The following is a 16,482-nucleotide window of genomic DNA, read 5'->3' on the forward strand; positions in this document are numbered from 1 at the left end:
GCTTAGGTTTTTTTTTTTTTTTTTTTTTTGCTGTACGCGGGCCTCTCACTGTCGTGGCCTCTCCCGTTACACGGAGCACTGGCTCCGGACGCGCAGGCTCAGCAGCCATGGCTCACGCGCCCAGCCAGCCACTCCGCGGCACGTGGGATCCTCCCGGACCGGGGCACGAACCCGTGTCCCCTGCATCGGCAGGCGGACTCCCAACCACTGTGCCACCAGGGAAGCCCTAGGCAGCAGCTTTTAATTCAATTAAGCAGATACGTTCTGAGTAACACAAAGCACAGTCCTAGTTACTACAGAGGGAAAAAGGACAAACTTGAGAAGCCTATAATCAAGCATTTTGCAGCCCTTTCCCATAAAAAAGCTTAATACCTATTTACCCCATAAAAAGCCTACAATTACCTTAGTTTCAACTCAAAGATTTAGAGCCAAGGAGTCAACTGGAGTGAGCTTTTAAAGTGATTTACAGTGGATCGGGCTGTGGCCCCTGGGTCACACACTGAACAGTATGCTGGCCACTGGGAGTATAAATTTAAAATCTTGACTGCTGAGGAAATTTGCTTTTTAAACGCTTTCCTCTTATCTTTCAGGTACTATTAAATTAATAGGATTTCCAGTGTGGACTGCAGGTCTGGATTGGGAGATTAAAAGAAGGTGAGAAAGCAGTTCCTGGAAACTAAATGGCCCAAGGCAAACTGTGGAGTAAACACTGTGCTCTGGGCTGTCCCCCTGTCATCAAGCCTCTCCCAGCTCAGGGTCTCCGGTTAGGTTCCCTGTCCCACATGGGCTCTCAGCGAGCTGGCGCAAGCTGCCTTCAATTGTTAACCCTATTTGGCTGTGTCACCCTGATCTTCCGTTTGTTTCTCTACCTTTAAATGAACACGGTTTACTTTGTTTGAGGTCATTTGCTTTTGTTTTGCTGTGCCCTGATCTTTTCATTTAAAAAACACGTAGACTCAGCTTTACTATGACCTATACTCCGTTGCCCTGCCCTATAGAAGACAGCGGCCCTCCTCACTAGAATTCAAGAACAAAACAGCAAAAGGAAAATTCCCTGACTGTGAATGTACTGGGACAGCAGAACAAGGTGGACAATTCCTGTCATTCTAAATATTCATAAAAATAAACCATAACTCAGAATGCTTTCCCAAGGTGAAACTTCCACAGTGTCTATGTCAGCCTGGCCACTGCTGGCCGATGGGCAGGACTGGCTTCAGGGAGGAGAACGCACCCGAGTGGGAGGCACAGGGCCTGCGTTCCGGTGTCGCTTCTTCCACATGCTAACTCTGGGACCTCAGGGCAAAGTTTTCAACCTCTCTGGACTTCAGTTTCCTCATCTTTAAAAAGAGGATAATAATAGCAGCTGTAAGGTGGTCATGGGTCTTGAACATAATAAATACGCAAGAATTAAAAAAAATTATAAACAGCTGGATACAGGTATAATACTGTCAGAAAACCTACTGCCCTTCTTGATATTTGGCTTTTAACGCAGCAATATCCCACAGAAGTTTTCTTTTTCTATTAGCTGATTCTACTCTTACGGTTTAGCTAAAAGGGGGGGGGGAAACCCCATCTTGAGATAGTCATCAAAATACATTAACGGGTGATAAAACTTTTCCCAAAATATAACTGAGTGGGGAAAGAGTTACACATTTCTGTCCAGTAATTGCACACCTTTCCTGCGGGGGTTCATTTGAAAATAAACGACAGCATAAGAAGGCTTTCAGGGGCTGGGACAGTGTCTTCTGAATGTTCTGTGGCTCTTACTACCCTAGGAAGCTGCTGCAGATATACTCAGAGTCAGACCCTACCTGTGAAAACTGCGGTACAGAGATGTGACCCAGGTCACAGTGCAAGTTGATGGCAGAATTGGGACCAGAATTCAGGCACAGTTATATTTTGTTTTAATATAATTCCAAGTTGCTTTCTCAGGTTCCTATCAGGGAAGCATTTTGCTTCTTAGAAAACGTGACTCAATCACCATTATAACCCACTCTGGGTTTCCTAAACAGTGGTCATCAGTGTGCCTGCAGATGTCTGAGAATGCATTGGGGTAGGTCTGGCTGCTCAGAGCCTCCAAGAAGATAAAATTCATACACACAATAAAAGGACAGAGCTTCCAGTTCCCAGGAATAATCAGGACAGTGCTGCAAGGAAAGAAAAGTGATGTAATACCTGAAATGTATTTTTATACCCCAGGGAGAACTTCTAAGAGGTAATTTGAGTAGTTCTGAATGATACAATAATGGGATTAACTACCTTTTCCAGACCTAGGTCAGGCCCTTCCCAGAGAAAAGCAGAGCTGTTTGAAGGCATATAGATGTGGCCAGTTATTTTGATGCCAAGAAAAGACATGGATCCTGAAAGAGCGTGGTGGGACAAGGGAGGTCAGAGTTCATTTGTTCAAGTTAAGATGACCTGTACCTTTTTACACTATTCTCAAAAATTTTATTAGGAGAACTTGAAGGAGTTTTTCCCTTTTCAAAATGTTTACTTACCCTATCTGAAAACACTTCCTTTCCTCTGTTTCAGACTCAGCCTGTGGTAGGTACCAGCCAACAGCTGAGCGGTACTCCGCATGTGTGTGTGTGTGTCTGTGTGTAACATGGTAACTCATTTACTCAAAGGGAAAACAACAACAACAAACCCAGCCACCCCAAATGAAGACAGTAGAAGAGAACTAACTGATTTGTCTGTTGTCTTTCCTGTCAAGATCGCCCTCGCCTTTGCTTTCGTCAGCGGGAAGGACTTTATGTACGAGTCATACAAATGTTTTGCCAAGGCCCGGAGATCAGCAGACTCTGGGTTCAGCTGGTCGATATCACTGGAGATCTCTGCCAACAGCTTCTCCTTCTCGGCCTGTGGCATCCGCCCAAACCTGATGGCTACAGAGGAAAAGAAACGGCAGGATGAATGACTGCGTTATTGTATATATATATACATCACAACTTCTTTTATCCTTTCGTTCATCAATGGACACTTAGGTTGTTTCCATTTCTTGGCTATTGTAAATAATGCTGTAATGAACATGGGGGGGCGAATGAATTAAGTTGAGTCTTATTAAAAATGTTTTTGTTCTTTAACATCTAAGGGGTGAACTTGCAGTCATATCAGGCTTTTGACAATGAGTAAGGCTTCGTCTCATGGTCAGTTTTCCACTTTTAACATGCTGATTTTGTAACAGCTGCAGCCTGTAAACGAGACTTATACAACACTATTGCTTTTCATATGACTGTTGCCAATAACTTATGTTTTTCCACCTCTCTTTCTTGAGGAAAAAAAAAATGTACGCATTTAGAGGTTCTGCAGGATTTGGCAACCTAATAACTATCGCTTTATTTTCCAGCTCCTTTAAAGTAAAACAAGGAGCAGCCTTATCACCATTATTAAGTAATTTTTAAGTTGGGGTAACATTTTTCAAACTATGTGTAAAGAATATTTAAACACTTGCCTAGGTTTCTTTCCAAGGTCGAGATGAGCAAGACACGACAGCCTCATCTCCTGACCCTGAAGTCTTACTTGACAACATTTAATTCATTCACTGAACACCTGTTTGATGGAAGACACTGGCTTGACAGACTGGACTGGGAGACACAAGGATGAAAGGGACGCGTCTAGGAGATCCCAGATATAAAGGAGCCTAAATATACACGGATTATTCTCTCTCTCATGTACCGCTCTTTACGAGCTCCTTCCTTTCCACATAAGCCGAGTTTAAGCTTCTGACCCTGGCATGATCTCCCCCTCATGCTCTTTCCTCCACCACTGGACTTATTGAAAAGAGTCGTCTTCCCCTTTCTGTCTTACTATTTACTTCCCAACCCACTGCAATCTAGTTTTCCTCATTTAAATTCACCAAAACTTCGCTCTTAAAAGGATCCAGGGGCTTCCCTGGTGGTGCAGTGGTTGGGAGTCCGCCTGCCGATGCAGGGGACACGGGTTCGCGCCCTGGTCCGGGAAGATCCCACATGCTGTGGAGTGGCTGGGCCCGTGAGCCATGGCCACTGAGCCTGTGAGTCCGGAGCGACAAAAAAAAAAAAAAAAAAGGATCCAAAGCTTTCCTCACAGTCAGATCTAGGGGCCTCTTCTAAGTGCTCATTCTGCTTGAGCTTCCCAGCTTCCTCCCAGCCGTTAATACTGTTGACTTTCTCCACCCTCTTATTTCAAAGTTTTCTCACACTGGTTTGTGCTTTTCTGGCTCTCCTATCTTTCTGCCTGCTATATTCCAGACGTCTTTGACGGTGCCTCTTCCTTCACTTATATTCTGCTATTCCTAGTTGGATCTTCTCTCTAACTCAGAAAACGTGCTAATGACTCCTGCCCTCTCTTCCCTGAGATTTGGTCCCTTATTATTCACTTCTTACCGTGTTCCTTTGCACATGGATGCTGGATATTCCACAAATACCTCAAATGCAACGTAAAATCAAACTTTTCATTCTCCCCTCCAAACTGTCTCCTCTTACTGTGTTCCTTTCTTGATTAATTCACTCTATCACCCAAACTAGACACCTCAAATAATCTCTGACAACCCCTCTCTCCTCGGACACTTGTATTCATTGGTCACTGCTGAGAGATTTCTCTCAATGCCATTTCGTCTCACCGTTCCCAATGTTTTAGATCACAATATTGCACTGGTCTCCTGATGGTTGTCCCCGATTTTTCCCTAACTTCTCCTTTTGAGCTGTCAGTAGTTTGGTTTTTGGTAATATAGGTCTCATCACTCCCTCGCTTTATAAGAATGTGGTGCTACAGGAAAGGTAAGAAACACGCAGAAGAGGAAGAATAGGGAATTAGAAGTCGGATGGAAAAGAAGGCTTTTGAACTGGGCCTTCAGCACCACATAGGATTTTGACAGGGGACGGAAGAACACAAGATGCAGAGCCCCAGAGGCATTCTACCACAGGGCACTTTGCAGGAACAGCAAAGTACGCAGTTTGTCTGAAATGTAAGTGGAAAGGGCAGCAGAGGGAAAAGGAGGTGAAGGCTAGATTATGGGCAGTAATGAATACCCTGCAGGTATAAGTACCACAGCTCCTTTAGGACTTTTTACTTTGTTATATTTTCTGAAAGGTAACATTTGGGTAATTTTTCCTCACACCACAAAGAAGATGAAAGGAACAAAAAGTAACATGTTGCAGTTTAAATTTATCTGCCATTCAGGCTTTTCTTTTTTTGCAACATACATAGTGCTTCTGTTTACAAGGAAGGAGAGGACTACCTTATAAATGCTAAATGCCACAAAAATCTGTGAAACCATTTTGCTAGCATTTTATGAAGCTGCTAAAAAATTATTTTGAAAGATGTCGCTTTTTTTCAATAAAAGAAAAAAAAATCCATCATTTATATAATAGGATATCCTAATCAGTAAAGCTAAGGTTTCACTAACTTTTTATATTTATAAAAATTATTATTTTTGTCCAAACTGAATGGTATGGGGAAACCTAGCTGAATGACTCATAAGTAATGTAAGTCAACTCTTCTTTGCTTCAGATTTTTAAAAAAAGCACACCCTAAACTTATTATTTTATTATTTAGTTCATACGAAAAGCATACGAAAATATTCTCTAGTCAAAATTCTTAACGACTGGGCTTCCCTGGTGGTGCAGTGGTTGAGAGTCCGCCTGCCGATGCAGGGGACACGGGTTCGTACCCCGGTCCGGGAAGATCCCACATGCCGCGTGGAGCGGCTGGGCCCGTGAGCCATGGCCACTAAGCCTGCGCGTCTGGAGCCTGTGCTCCACAACGGGAGAGGCCACAACAGTGAGAGGCCCACATAACGTAAAAAAAAAAAAAAAAAATTCTTAATGACTAAATTATCCTATTAAAAATAAAGAGGACACATTTAAAAAATATGATTAATGTCAGGGATCTTGACAGTAGGACTTCAAAACACAAATTGTACTTTGAAAAACTATAAAAATGTGTATGAGTATCCATTTGACTGAAGAAGCAACATTAATATACAAGAGTATTTTTATTAAGATTCTACAGATACCAGCATCACTATTTCAAAGTGTAAAACAAGTAGTAGCTGACACAATGATCACTTAGGAATTTGGTTCTTTATTTCTGCTTTCCTTTGGCTTAGAGCTTTCCTCTACAGGTGGTGTCTAGACAGGGCATTGAGCTGACTGTGTTCGGGACAACGCAGGAAGACTTCGGAGCCGTCAGCAGGATTGAACCATGGTCTAGAAATGATGGATTGTTAAATACCAAAATAAGTGGAACTTCGTTTATCTTGATCATTATAGAAAAACAAAAACTTTCTTCCCAAAACGTATCAATCCAACACCTGGGTGCTTCTTCTACCTAATGCTGGATATTTGAGAAACAACGATGTATCCACATGGAAGAATTCTGAAATCATGTCCTTCTACGATGTTTAGACTACATGTCACAGTCAAAATGAAAGTTCCATCTGAAGACGGAACCACGTACCATGAACCATTAATCAAATATACCATTTATACTTTCCCTACCCCAGACTGCCCTGGATTTGTACTCTGGGGTTACATCGTTATGAGATCATCAAACATACTGAGGAATTGATCAGAACATATGGGAGACCTGATTCAGGCATATGAAAAACATATAGGTGGAAACTTTTAAATTCAGGTAAATGACAGATATCTAGATATTTGGAAGACTGTGGCACTGTCTGTAAGACATGGACTAGCTGGTTGAAAAGTGAGGTAGGTTGTTTGATTTACATAGAATCACAGAATTTTCAAAGTTGAAAGGACTTAGCAATCACTGATTTTTAAAAAATTAATTTATTATTTTTTATTTTTGGTTGCACTGGGTCTTTGCTGCTGTGCCCGGGCTTTCTCTAGTTGTGGCAAGTGGGGGCTACTCTTCGTTGTGGTGCATAGGCTTCTCATTGCGGTGGCTGCTCTTGTTGTGGAGCAAGGGCTCTAGGTGCGTGGGCTTCAGTAGTTGTGGCACACAGGCTCAGTAGCTGTGGCTTGTAGGCTCTAGAGCGCAGGCTCAGTAGTTGTGGTGCACGGGATTCGCTGCTCTGCGGCATATGGGATCTTCCCGGACCAGGGCTCGAACCTGTGTCGCCTGCATCATTGGCAGGCGGGTTCTTAACCACTGTGCCACCAGTGAAGCCCGCAATCATTGATTTTAGTGATTTTCCAACAATAGTTCCCAGAGTCCCTAGGGATCCTTGAAGGTGACTTCAAAGTCTCCTTCAAAGGTGGGAGCAGATGGCTAACCGGGAAGCTAAATTCACTGAAGGGACTGAACAGAGAGACCAAAGAGCAGAAGTAAAAGTAACACAGAAAGGAGAGAATTCACTTTGGGGGATGTTTATTTCTTCTCGTGTGTACTGTGAATAGCAAGGAGCTGATCTTGGGGGCTTCCCTCGTGGCACACTGGTTAAGAACCCACCTGCCAATGCAGGGGACACAGGTTAGAGTCCAGGACTGGGAAGATCCCACATGCCGCGGGGCAGCTAAGCCCATGCACCACAACTACTGAAGCCCACGCTCCTAGAGCCTGAGAGCCACAACTACTGAAGCCCGCGCACCACAACTACTGAGCCTGCACTCCTAGAGCCCGTGCTCTGCAACAAGAGAAGCCACTGCAATGAGAAGTCCGTGCACGGCAATGAAGAGTAGCCCCTGCTCGCTGCAACTAGAGAAAGCCCGCGCACAGCAATGGAACACCCAATACAGCCAAAAATAAAATAAATATTTATATAAAATATTAATATAAAATAAAATAAAAATAAATTAAAAAAAAGAAAATACCAAAAAAAGTATTAAAAGAAAAAAAAAGGAGCTGATCTGGGTATAACCCTAGAAACCTCTTTTGATAAGTTGGTCAGTTATTACATTGAGGTCCATTCACACAAACCACTAAGAAAAAGACTTTCTATAAGAACGGAAACCTCATTACTGTTGGCCTCACAATGGCCAGAGCAAGGGATTTTAAGTAGTTACTACAATATCCTAGAAAACTATGTATTTGGAAATGTTTCCTTCATCAGGATAATAGACAAAACTAATCAAAACCTACTTGTTGAGGTCCCCTTCATGTGTATAGATCAAATGGATGTTTTCTTTTCTGTGTAACCCGTTCCCATCAAAACCAATGAAAAGGGATTTTCTTAGTCATGTTTGCAATCCTGTAAATGCTGAACTGCATGTGTTTGATGCCATGACATTTAATTTTTCTTTCTTTCTCTCTCTCTCTCCCTCCCTCCCTCCCTCTCTCTCCCTCACTCTCTCTCTCCCTGCCCCCGACCTTTCTTTCTTTCTTTTTGCCTGTGCATGAACTAACCAAACACTCTACTAAGACTGCTCCTCTCTCTGAATAGAGTAAGCTAATTGTCATAACAAGTCAAAAGATGACCTTATTATCAAGTTCATGATAGCTTTCTTTGACTTTTCTGGAAAGATAAAATTATACCATCAATACTATATAGGTTGGACTTTAAATATTATTTACTTATAAATAAATAATAAGAAATAGGAGATATATTTTATGTGAATGTGTGCAAGCACTAGGAAATATATTTTTCTTCAATATGAAAAGTGACAATTTTTAAAGGATGAAAAAATAAATAGCATTAAAAACAAAACTGGTCTCCTTTCCTAGGCAGTCTTAGTAATAATGACCTTAAATAAGATAAAATAAGTTTCATAAAGATAAAATAAAGATAAAATAAGTTTATTGAGGGCTTCCCTGGTGGCACAGTGCTTAAGAATCTGCCTGCCAATGCAAGGGACACGGGTTTGAGCCCTGGTCCAGGAAGATCCCACATGCCGCAGAGCAACTAAGCCTGTGCGCCACAACTACTACTGAGCCTGTGCTCTAGAACCCGTGAGCCACAACTACTGAGCCCGCATGGCACAACTACTGAAACCGCGTGCCTAGAGCCTGTGCTCTGCAACGGGAGAAGCGACTGCAATGAGAAGTCTGTGTACCACAACAAAGAGTAGCCCCTGCTCGCCACAACCAGAGAAAGCCTGCGTGCAGCAATGAAGACCCAACGCAGCCCAAAAAAAAAAAAAAAAAAGTTTATTGCAACTTGATTGCATCACCTAAAATAGAACCGTTGAACTGAAAATTGGTAAAAACCCTTATGTTTTATGAAGTCTGAAATAAAAAGGAAACTGATGGAATTAAACCAGCAAATTATCTTGCAATTAATGACTGCAGCTGTATACACAGCAGATATAATCAACTGTTGAGGAAAGTTGGACCAAATTTCCATCCTGTCTAGTATAGCTGATGGATCTATTCAAAATACATTCTTGCCTTTAGAGGAAATGACCCCATATTATGATACAAATATAATTTTTTAAACTATTTTTAAAGGGTAGATCAGTTCAATTAGTGATTCCCAAATATCTTGATTTCTGCTATAAAAACCAAACATCTGCATGATGGAACAAAAATTTAATTTTCACAGATGCTTTGGAGTCCTTATAGATGAAGACTGACTTTAAATATTGTATCTTCTTACCAGATTAGTTTTGAGAGAGGAAGAGGTAAAAGAAAAAAAAAAAAACCAGGGTATATGATGACATGAGACTTTGGATTTAATTTGATTACTTTGGCATTTCATATCTCTTGAACCCATAATTATTTTGGAAAGAACTGACTAATTCTTGACAAATATAATACTACCAAATTACATCAAAATTATTTTTTGTGAGCCAACCAATGAGAGCCAAATTAAGAACTATTTCTTCAAACAGCGCTGTCTTCCATGATGTTACTGAGTTAGTGCTACAGTTCGTGAAAACGTGGGTCATCTACAGTCCTTCCCTCAAGTCGACATCCCAAATCATAAGCCTGACTTTAGATACAGGTTTAAAAAGTAGAAAGTTTTACTCTCTTATGTTACTATGGATACTGAAGTTTTGTGAAACTTTAAAATATTTGCTTAAACCACAAATTGTATGCTGCATAAGGTCAAGAAGAGTGTTCTACTCATTTCTGCATAGTAAAGAGAAAAAAGGACATATATCTAAATTCTGATATACCACTTCAGTTCCGTATCCAGAAATCAGAATTTTCTTACATTAAAAGTAGAAACTACTATATATAAAATAGATAACGAATAAGAACCTGCTGTATAGCACAGGGAACTCTACTCAATACTCTGTAATGGCCTATATGGGAAAAGAATCTAAAAAAAAAAAAAAAAAAGAGTGGATATATGTACATGTATAACTGATGATTCACTTTGCTGTCTACCTGAAGCTAACACAAATTTGTAAATCAACTCTACCCCCCAAAATTAAAAAAAAATAAAAGTAGAAACTACTGATATATATAAGTAAAGTATAATCTGTTTTTAATACTATTAAAGCAACACAAAAATTTAACCGCAACTATCATTACATTTGTTTCAGAATACTACAGTTACTTCCATTATCTCCCAGATTTCCCAGTCTTTTCTCCCATCATGGCAGATGCTCAACTATAAGAGAGAAGGATTCACATTTAAAGCTGAAAAATTCTGACCTAATTGAGAAACGTTTTATCAGCATGCAGTATTCTGAAATCTGGCAATCGGTGGAAAAACTGTACATGTTTTCAGCAACGGCCCTCACATCTACTGATCTGGCAGCCATAATGAGAATAGTAAAGTATGTGGCACTAAGGGTTCACTTACCATTATGAGACATCCCCACAGCAAGGCACTTCTGAAAACGACAGTACTGACATTTATTTCTACTTTTTTTGTGGATCCGACAGTTAAGATCACACCTATCATAAATAAGCTTCAATCTGATTGTCCTCCGGAAGAAACCCTGCAAAGGGATATGGAAAAAAAGGAAGCAAATTTTGAGCGTTTGTGACAATGGCTAAAGGTACACTAGCCTGGGTATCAGAGGCTAAGGTAGGTTCTTGACACGTTCTGTCACTGGTGACTTTAGATAAATCACTTAATCTCTCCCAGTTTTCTCTGCTATAATATAAAGAACCAGAGGATCTCCAGTATCCTTTTTTTAGCTCTTAGACAGTGACCACAACCCACTGATGTCATTGAATGCATCTTGGCTCTACATCTGGATTTCAGCACGCTCTAAGAAGTGCTCTGGATTTAATGTAATGCAAATAAAACACCATGTAATCAGTTCAGTCTCTCTGTAAATCATTCCAACAGCATGCCCCAGCCTTATAATTGTGCTAAGCAGTTTGGCAAAGTTATAGTCATTTCATTCTAAAACATGAGCAGGGCCAATAAAAATCCACATGTGGATAATTTTTTGGAATTCTCTATGTTGCATAATTTCCTACAGAATTGGTTTCATTTATTTATGCATTTGAAAGAGTGCTCCATAATCGTTGTAGCCTACAAACAAGAAGAGATAACAGAAAATAACATGAGAAGTAATACATAAATCCTCAGAAAATTGACAGCTATCTCAAAATAGCAAATATGTCCATCTGAGGCTAACTGAATTCTATTACATTTACCTAGTTTTGAAAGACCAGGAAAAAAATTCTAATGAGAAACATTTTCTTCCTCCATTTTTTTTGTTATTGTTCAGAATATTCCTACTCGTTTCTATTGTGCTCATCTTCATGAAACTCACTTCTTAATTCTTTCAAATTTATCTGGCCCTGTTTGACACAAAAAGCAATGAATTAGGACTGACTCTACCACTGACATGCATTTGGACTTTCTCCAGATTTCTACCTTGAACTCTAGGCAAGTATGTTCAGCTGCTTACTTGACATCTTCACTTGGAAATCTAACACCATCTCTAACCCAGCAGGTCCAACTGTGAAGTCCTAATCATACCCTGCAAGCTTATTTCACTGCAGCTCTCTCTATCTCAGCTGATACAACTCCAACCTTGAAGTCACTCTCAACTTCTTTCTCTCATGAAGAAAAGCTCTTGCTCTAAATACACAACTGCCTGTTTCCCTCACTGCCTTCAAGTTGTGCTAACACCTCGACTTCTCAGCGAGGCTTATCTATCTTATTTCATACTGTGGCCTGTCCCTGTCCCCAACTCTCCTTGGCAGTTCTTGTTCTCCTTTACTCTGCTCTTCTTTTTTCCCAACAGCCTTTATGACTTCCTAACATATCATATAATTTACTTATTATATTTATGTTTATTTTCTGCTCTTCCCCTACTGTCCAACTAAACTTGTGAGCTCCCTGGGAGAAGGGATGGTCTCTTATGCCCCTAGATGTAACCCAAACGCCAACAACAGTGCTACATTAAAATATGTTGAGTAAATATGTGTGTCATTTAACTTCCTTTCTAGGCCATCTCTGATATTTTGTGATTCTAAACTATGACTGAGATATTACAAGGCCACTGGCACACTCCTTTCCTTTCAGTTTTTGTTGCTATCTTATTAGAGGTAATAGTTACAAACATGTAGGAAATACATGTAACTATAAAACATAATAATTATCACACATGAGCCCATTGTTCAACCCAAGATTTAAAATCATAACCAGCCACTTGCATGCACTTATGAGTTCTTCCCTTATCTAACTCCTGCCTCTGTGGCCTCTTGACAATATAATCATTATCCCCAATTTTGAGTTTATCGTTTCCTTGACCTTTAAGAAAATATAGTTTTATCACACAATCTATAAAACTAAATAATACATTGCATAGGTATGCTAGTTTGGGGGCTTTATTAAGTAGTATCATACTATATACAGGTATTGCAAATATATTCCCCTCTCTATGACTTACGATCCTTGAAGTTTACTATTTCAGTCTTTTTTTTTAACTTGTAAACCTTTTCATTTTGCTTTCATTCTTGAAAGATCACAGGGTACTCAGTTTTTCCTCTTAACACTCTGAATTCCACTGTCCCTGTGCTTTCATTGTTTCTGTTGAGATGTCTGTTGTCAATTGACTTTGGTTGCATTTATATATTCTCTTTGTTTTTCATATTCTGCAGTTTTACTGCAGTGCATCTAGCCATGGATTTCTTTCATTTATCTTCTTGCACATGGTTTCTGCATCATAGTTTCACTTGTTCATCAGCTCTGGTACTCCAATTAGTTAAATGTTAGAATTTCTTTTCAATCCTTCAATATTTCCCAACTTCTCTTTTATATTTTTCATCTTCTTACCATTAATTACTCATTAATGTTCATCACGAAGGTAAACATCAGAACAGCCAAATAAGATGACAAAAAATATATAATGACAATGGCAAGAGTAAGCAAAAGCAAACTTTTCTCACCAAAGTTCATCAGTAAGAAGAGTTCTGTACATTACTATTCATCACTAAAGAAGACATATTTTTAATATTCAAAGATCCTATGAATACTTAAAGAACTAAAAGAGGCCTCAAATTCTAGCAGATTCTGGGTAGGACATATTCTTTAAGACATTGTTGGTCTCATTCTTAGTAATTTCTTTGCATATATCTTTCAGTTCAGTAATCCTTTCTTCTCCTGTTTCTAGTATGTTATTTAACCCTTGTATTGAATTTTTATTTCAATGATTGTATTTTTCACTTTTAGAAGTTTCACCTGTTTACAGAGCTGTTGGTCAGATAGTCTATTATTGCTCATTCATTGCTATGATTCTGCCCTCTATCTTTGAACAATTCATACACAGCTGTTGTACATTCTGTATCAGGCAATTCCACTATCTGCTTTCCTTGGGTAGGGGTGGAGAGGCCTAAGTCTGTTTTTTTGTTTTTTTGTTTACTTCTGGTGAATGTCATCAAGTTGATTGCATACTTAAGTGTCTGCTGACATTTTATTTTGAACTCATTTCTTGACCTTAAACTGTGAGAATCCTACAGGGTCTAAATTGGGAATTCTTTCCTCCAAAGAGAATTTAAAGAGCCTTCTGTTAAAAGCCAGGAGTGACACTGGCTCATGACTATTTCAGACTCTCTTGAGAACTGTGGCTCAACTCAGAAACCCCAGACTCAGCTGCTCCTCACTGACAGCTCAGAATACTGACATAGGCATCTACCTGTAGGGCAATGCTGCACCTCAGTACTCCTATGGGCATCTATCATGAGGAAACTCTGCCCTGCCCCTGCAAGTATGCCTGCAGCTACATCTCAAGACCTAAGATTTTTTTGTTTGTTTGTTTTGCTATTAATGTTTTGGAGAGTTTTCCCTACCTCTTGTGAGATCACTAATATCTCAAACAGTATGCCCTGTGTAGGGTATGCTGGAAAGTTAAGCCTCTTTAATTCTCAAAGGGTTATAAGAAGGTTTGAATATTTAAAAGCCACTTTCCCCCCAATGATTCACACAAGGCTAAAGTACAGAACTGTTGTCACTGATAAATACTGGTGAGAAATTTTTGTTTTGATTTTTGCCATTGTGACCATACATTTTTTATGATATCTTTGACTGCTTCTCTGATATTCACTGTTAAAACCTAGTATTAGTGGTTGAAAATGCTGCTTGGCTAGCTGACAGGTCCCAGAGTACTCACCTATTTGGCATGGTTGGAGAGGAAGGCTTTTACTCTCACTACCGTGGCCTCTCTTGTTGCAGAGCACAGGCTCCAGACGCGCAGGCTCAGTTGTGGCTCACGGGCCCAGTTGCTCCACGACATGTGGGATCTTCCCAGACCAGGGCTCGAACCCGTGTCCCCTGCATTAGCAGGCAGACTCCCAACCACTGCGCCACCAGGGAAGCCCGGAGAGGAAGGCTTTTTAATAAAAGAACTATGTTTTTTAAGTTTAACCCTTATAATGTTATTTTTTGTTTTGACTCCTACGATGTCTTTCAAAGTGTATCACATTCTTTTCATAATGATTCCAACGTTGAAGGATAATCATTCTGTATATCATTTACGTACTGACTATGCACCTAAAATCTTGAACTAAATATGTACAGACTCCAGCACGAGCTTGGAATTTACTTTTACTTTTCTTTTAAGACTAAGTTCATGATAACCAACCATTTTCTTGCAGTTTGACTCTTTCAAGAAATCTAGAGAGGAAGATACAAGGCTCTCAGTGTTTCTTCTGTAAAATTATTTCTTGACTTGAAGAACGAAGCAGGCTTCTCAAAAGCTTCTTCATATTGCCAATAAAGAAACACTCTCTAACAACACTCTTTTTTATTGTGTCAGCGTCCATAAAATGATGTGCAATTCCAACAGCTCACAGTTCTGATTATCATAAAGTCTGTGAACTGGTGTGATGGAGATGCATCAGTCACCATTTCAGAAAATGGTTTTGTGTATATTTTTATTATAAAGTCTTCATATTTGCTTGTGAGAACGTAATGCCTGTTTTTTGTTTTTTCTGCTTTAAAAAAAATTTCTCCAACCTATCCTTCATTGTTTTACAAGTAACAAAACTTCAGGTGCAATGAGACCTAAGAGCGGTATTGTTAAGTTTACAATCAGATTAAACGCCCTGTGTTGGACCTGCATTCAGCTTTATCATGAAATGGTATGGCCCATAGGGGCTGAATCAACGAGCTGCCACTGGCACATGGGAATATACTAAAAATTCTTTCTGAGGTAGGATACAAAAAATACATAGAAATACAAAAACAGGGCTTCCCCGGTGGCGCAGTGGTTGAGAGTCCGCCTGCCGACGTGGGGGACATGGGTTCGTGCCCCGGTCCGGGAGGATCCCACACGCCGCGGAGCAGCTGGGCCCGTGAGCCATGGCCGCTGAGCCTGCGCGTCCGGAGCCTGTGCTCCGCAGCGGGAGAGGTCACAGCAGTGAGAGGCCCGTGTACTGCAAAAAAAAAACCCCCAAAAAACAAAAACAGATTATACTGTATTGTATGGTAGATTGTGCTTCCTTATGCCTTTAGCTAAGTCTATGGTTCTAAAATGATCTTTCACTAAAGGCATAAAAATATGATGAAAACCGACTAGAGAAAAAAATAAGTGCCCAAATTGTAAGCAATAAATGCCAGCCGTGAAAGCTGTAGAACTTATTAGTCTTTCAGTAGCTACAGGTTATACATTGCCTAAATCTGTAATGTGAACAACCAAATACTCCATCACTGTCTCCCTGTAATCCAAACCCAATCTTTTTATTCCTATCTGAATTTTGGCAAGGATCACCAACATAAACCTGTCCCACTGGCACTGTAAAGCTGTTTAAAAAGACCTACTGACAGTTATCTTAAGGATTATAACTATTTTCTGCAATCCATAAATTAGTTTTCAGGTTTGTGGTCAACTGTATTTTAATTATGGGTATATCTCACATTCTACTGAAATGACAAATGTTAAATTGCCAAACCACCTTTCAGAAAATACATACAGGTGAGTCTAACACATGTGTTAATTTCATTTTCACTGAGTACTGCTGATGAACTAAGGTGATATCTTTGATTACCGACAGCCACTGGTCTAATTTAGCTGCATTCAGAGTGTGGCAGCAATTCTGTTTAACTCCATAGTAGCAAAGAATGAGTCAGTATGTCTTCAGCTTCATTCCTTGTAACAGTGGTTCTCAAACTTTTTGGTCTCCATACACCCCTTTACTCTATTTTTTTTTTTTTTTTTTTTGTTGCCCGGGGCCCCCCCCCCCTTG

The 16,482-nt window shown here is 40.0% G+C and overlaps 1 protein-coding gene across 6 annotated transcripts in view; it reads right to left on the minus strand.

The window, feature by feature from the left end:
* Positions 1 to 16,482, minus strand: part of PPARG (peroxisome proliferator activated receptor gamma) — a 126,453-nt gene that overhangs the window by 24,133 nt on the left and 85,838 nt on the right. For 5 of the 6 annotated variants that reach the window (XM_024740204.1, XM_024740203.1, XM_024740205.1 and 2 more), the window contains 2 exons: positions 10,637 to 10,775; positions 2,686 to 2,885 (listed from right to left, as the gene is read on the minus strand). In XM_024740204.1, the coding sequence (XP_024595972.1) occupies positions 2,686 to 2,885; positions 10,637 to 10,775 (339 nt within the window). Of the gene's footprint in view, positions 1 to 2,685; positions 2,886 to 10,636; positions 10,776 to 16,482 lie in introns of those variants that run through there. The other variant, XM_024740207.1, reaches the window with a different exon arrangement.

The sequence above is a fragment of the Neophocaena asiaeorientalis genome, unplaced genomic scaffold (assembly GCF_003031525.2).
Source record: "Neophocaena asiaeorientalis asiaeorientalis breed wild unplaced genomic scaffold, Neophocaena_asiaeorientalis_V1.1 scaffold75, whole genome shotgun sequence".
NCBI classification, from domain to species: domain Eukaryota; kingdom Metazoa; phylum Chordata; class Mammalia; order Artiodactyla; family Phocoenidae; genus Neophocaena; species Neophocaena asiaeorientalis.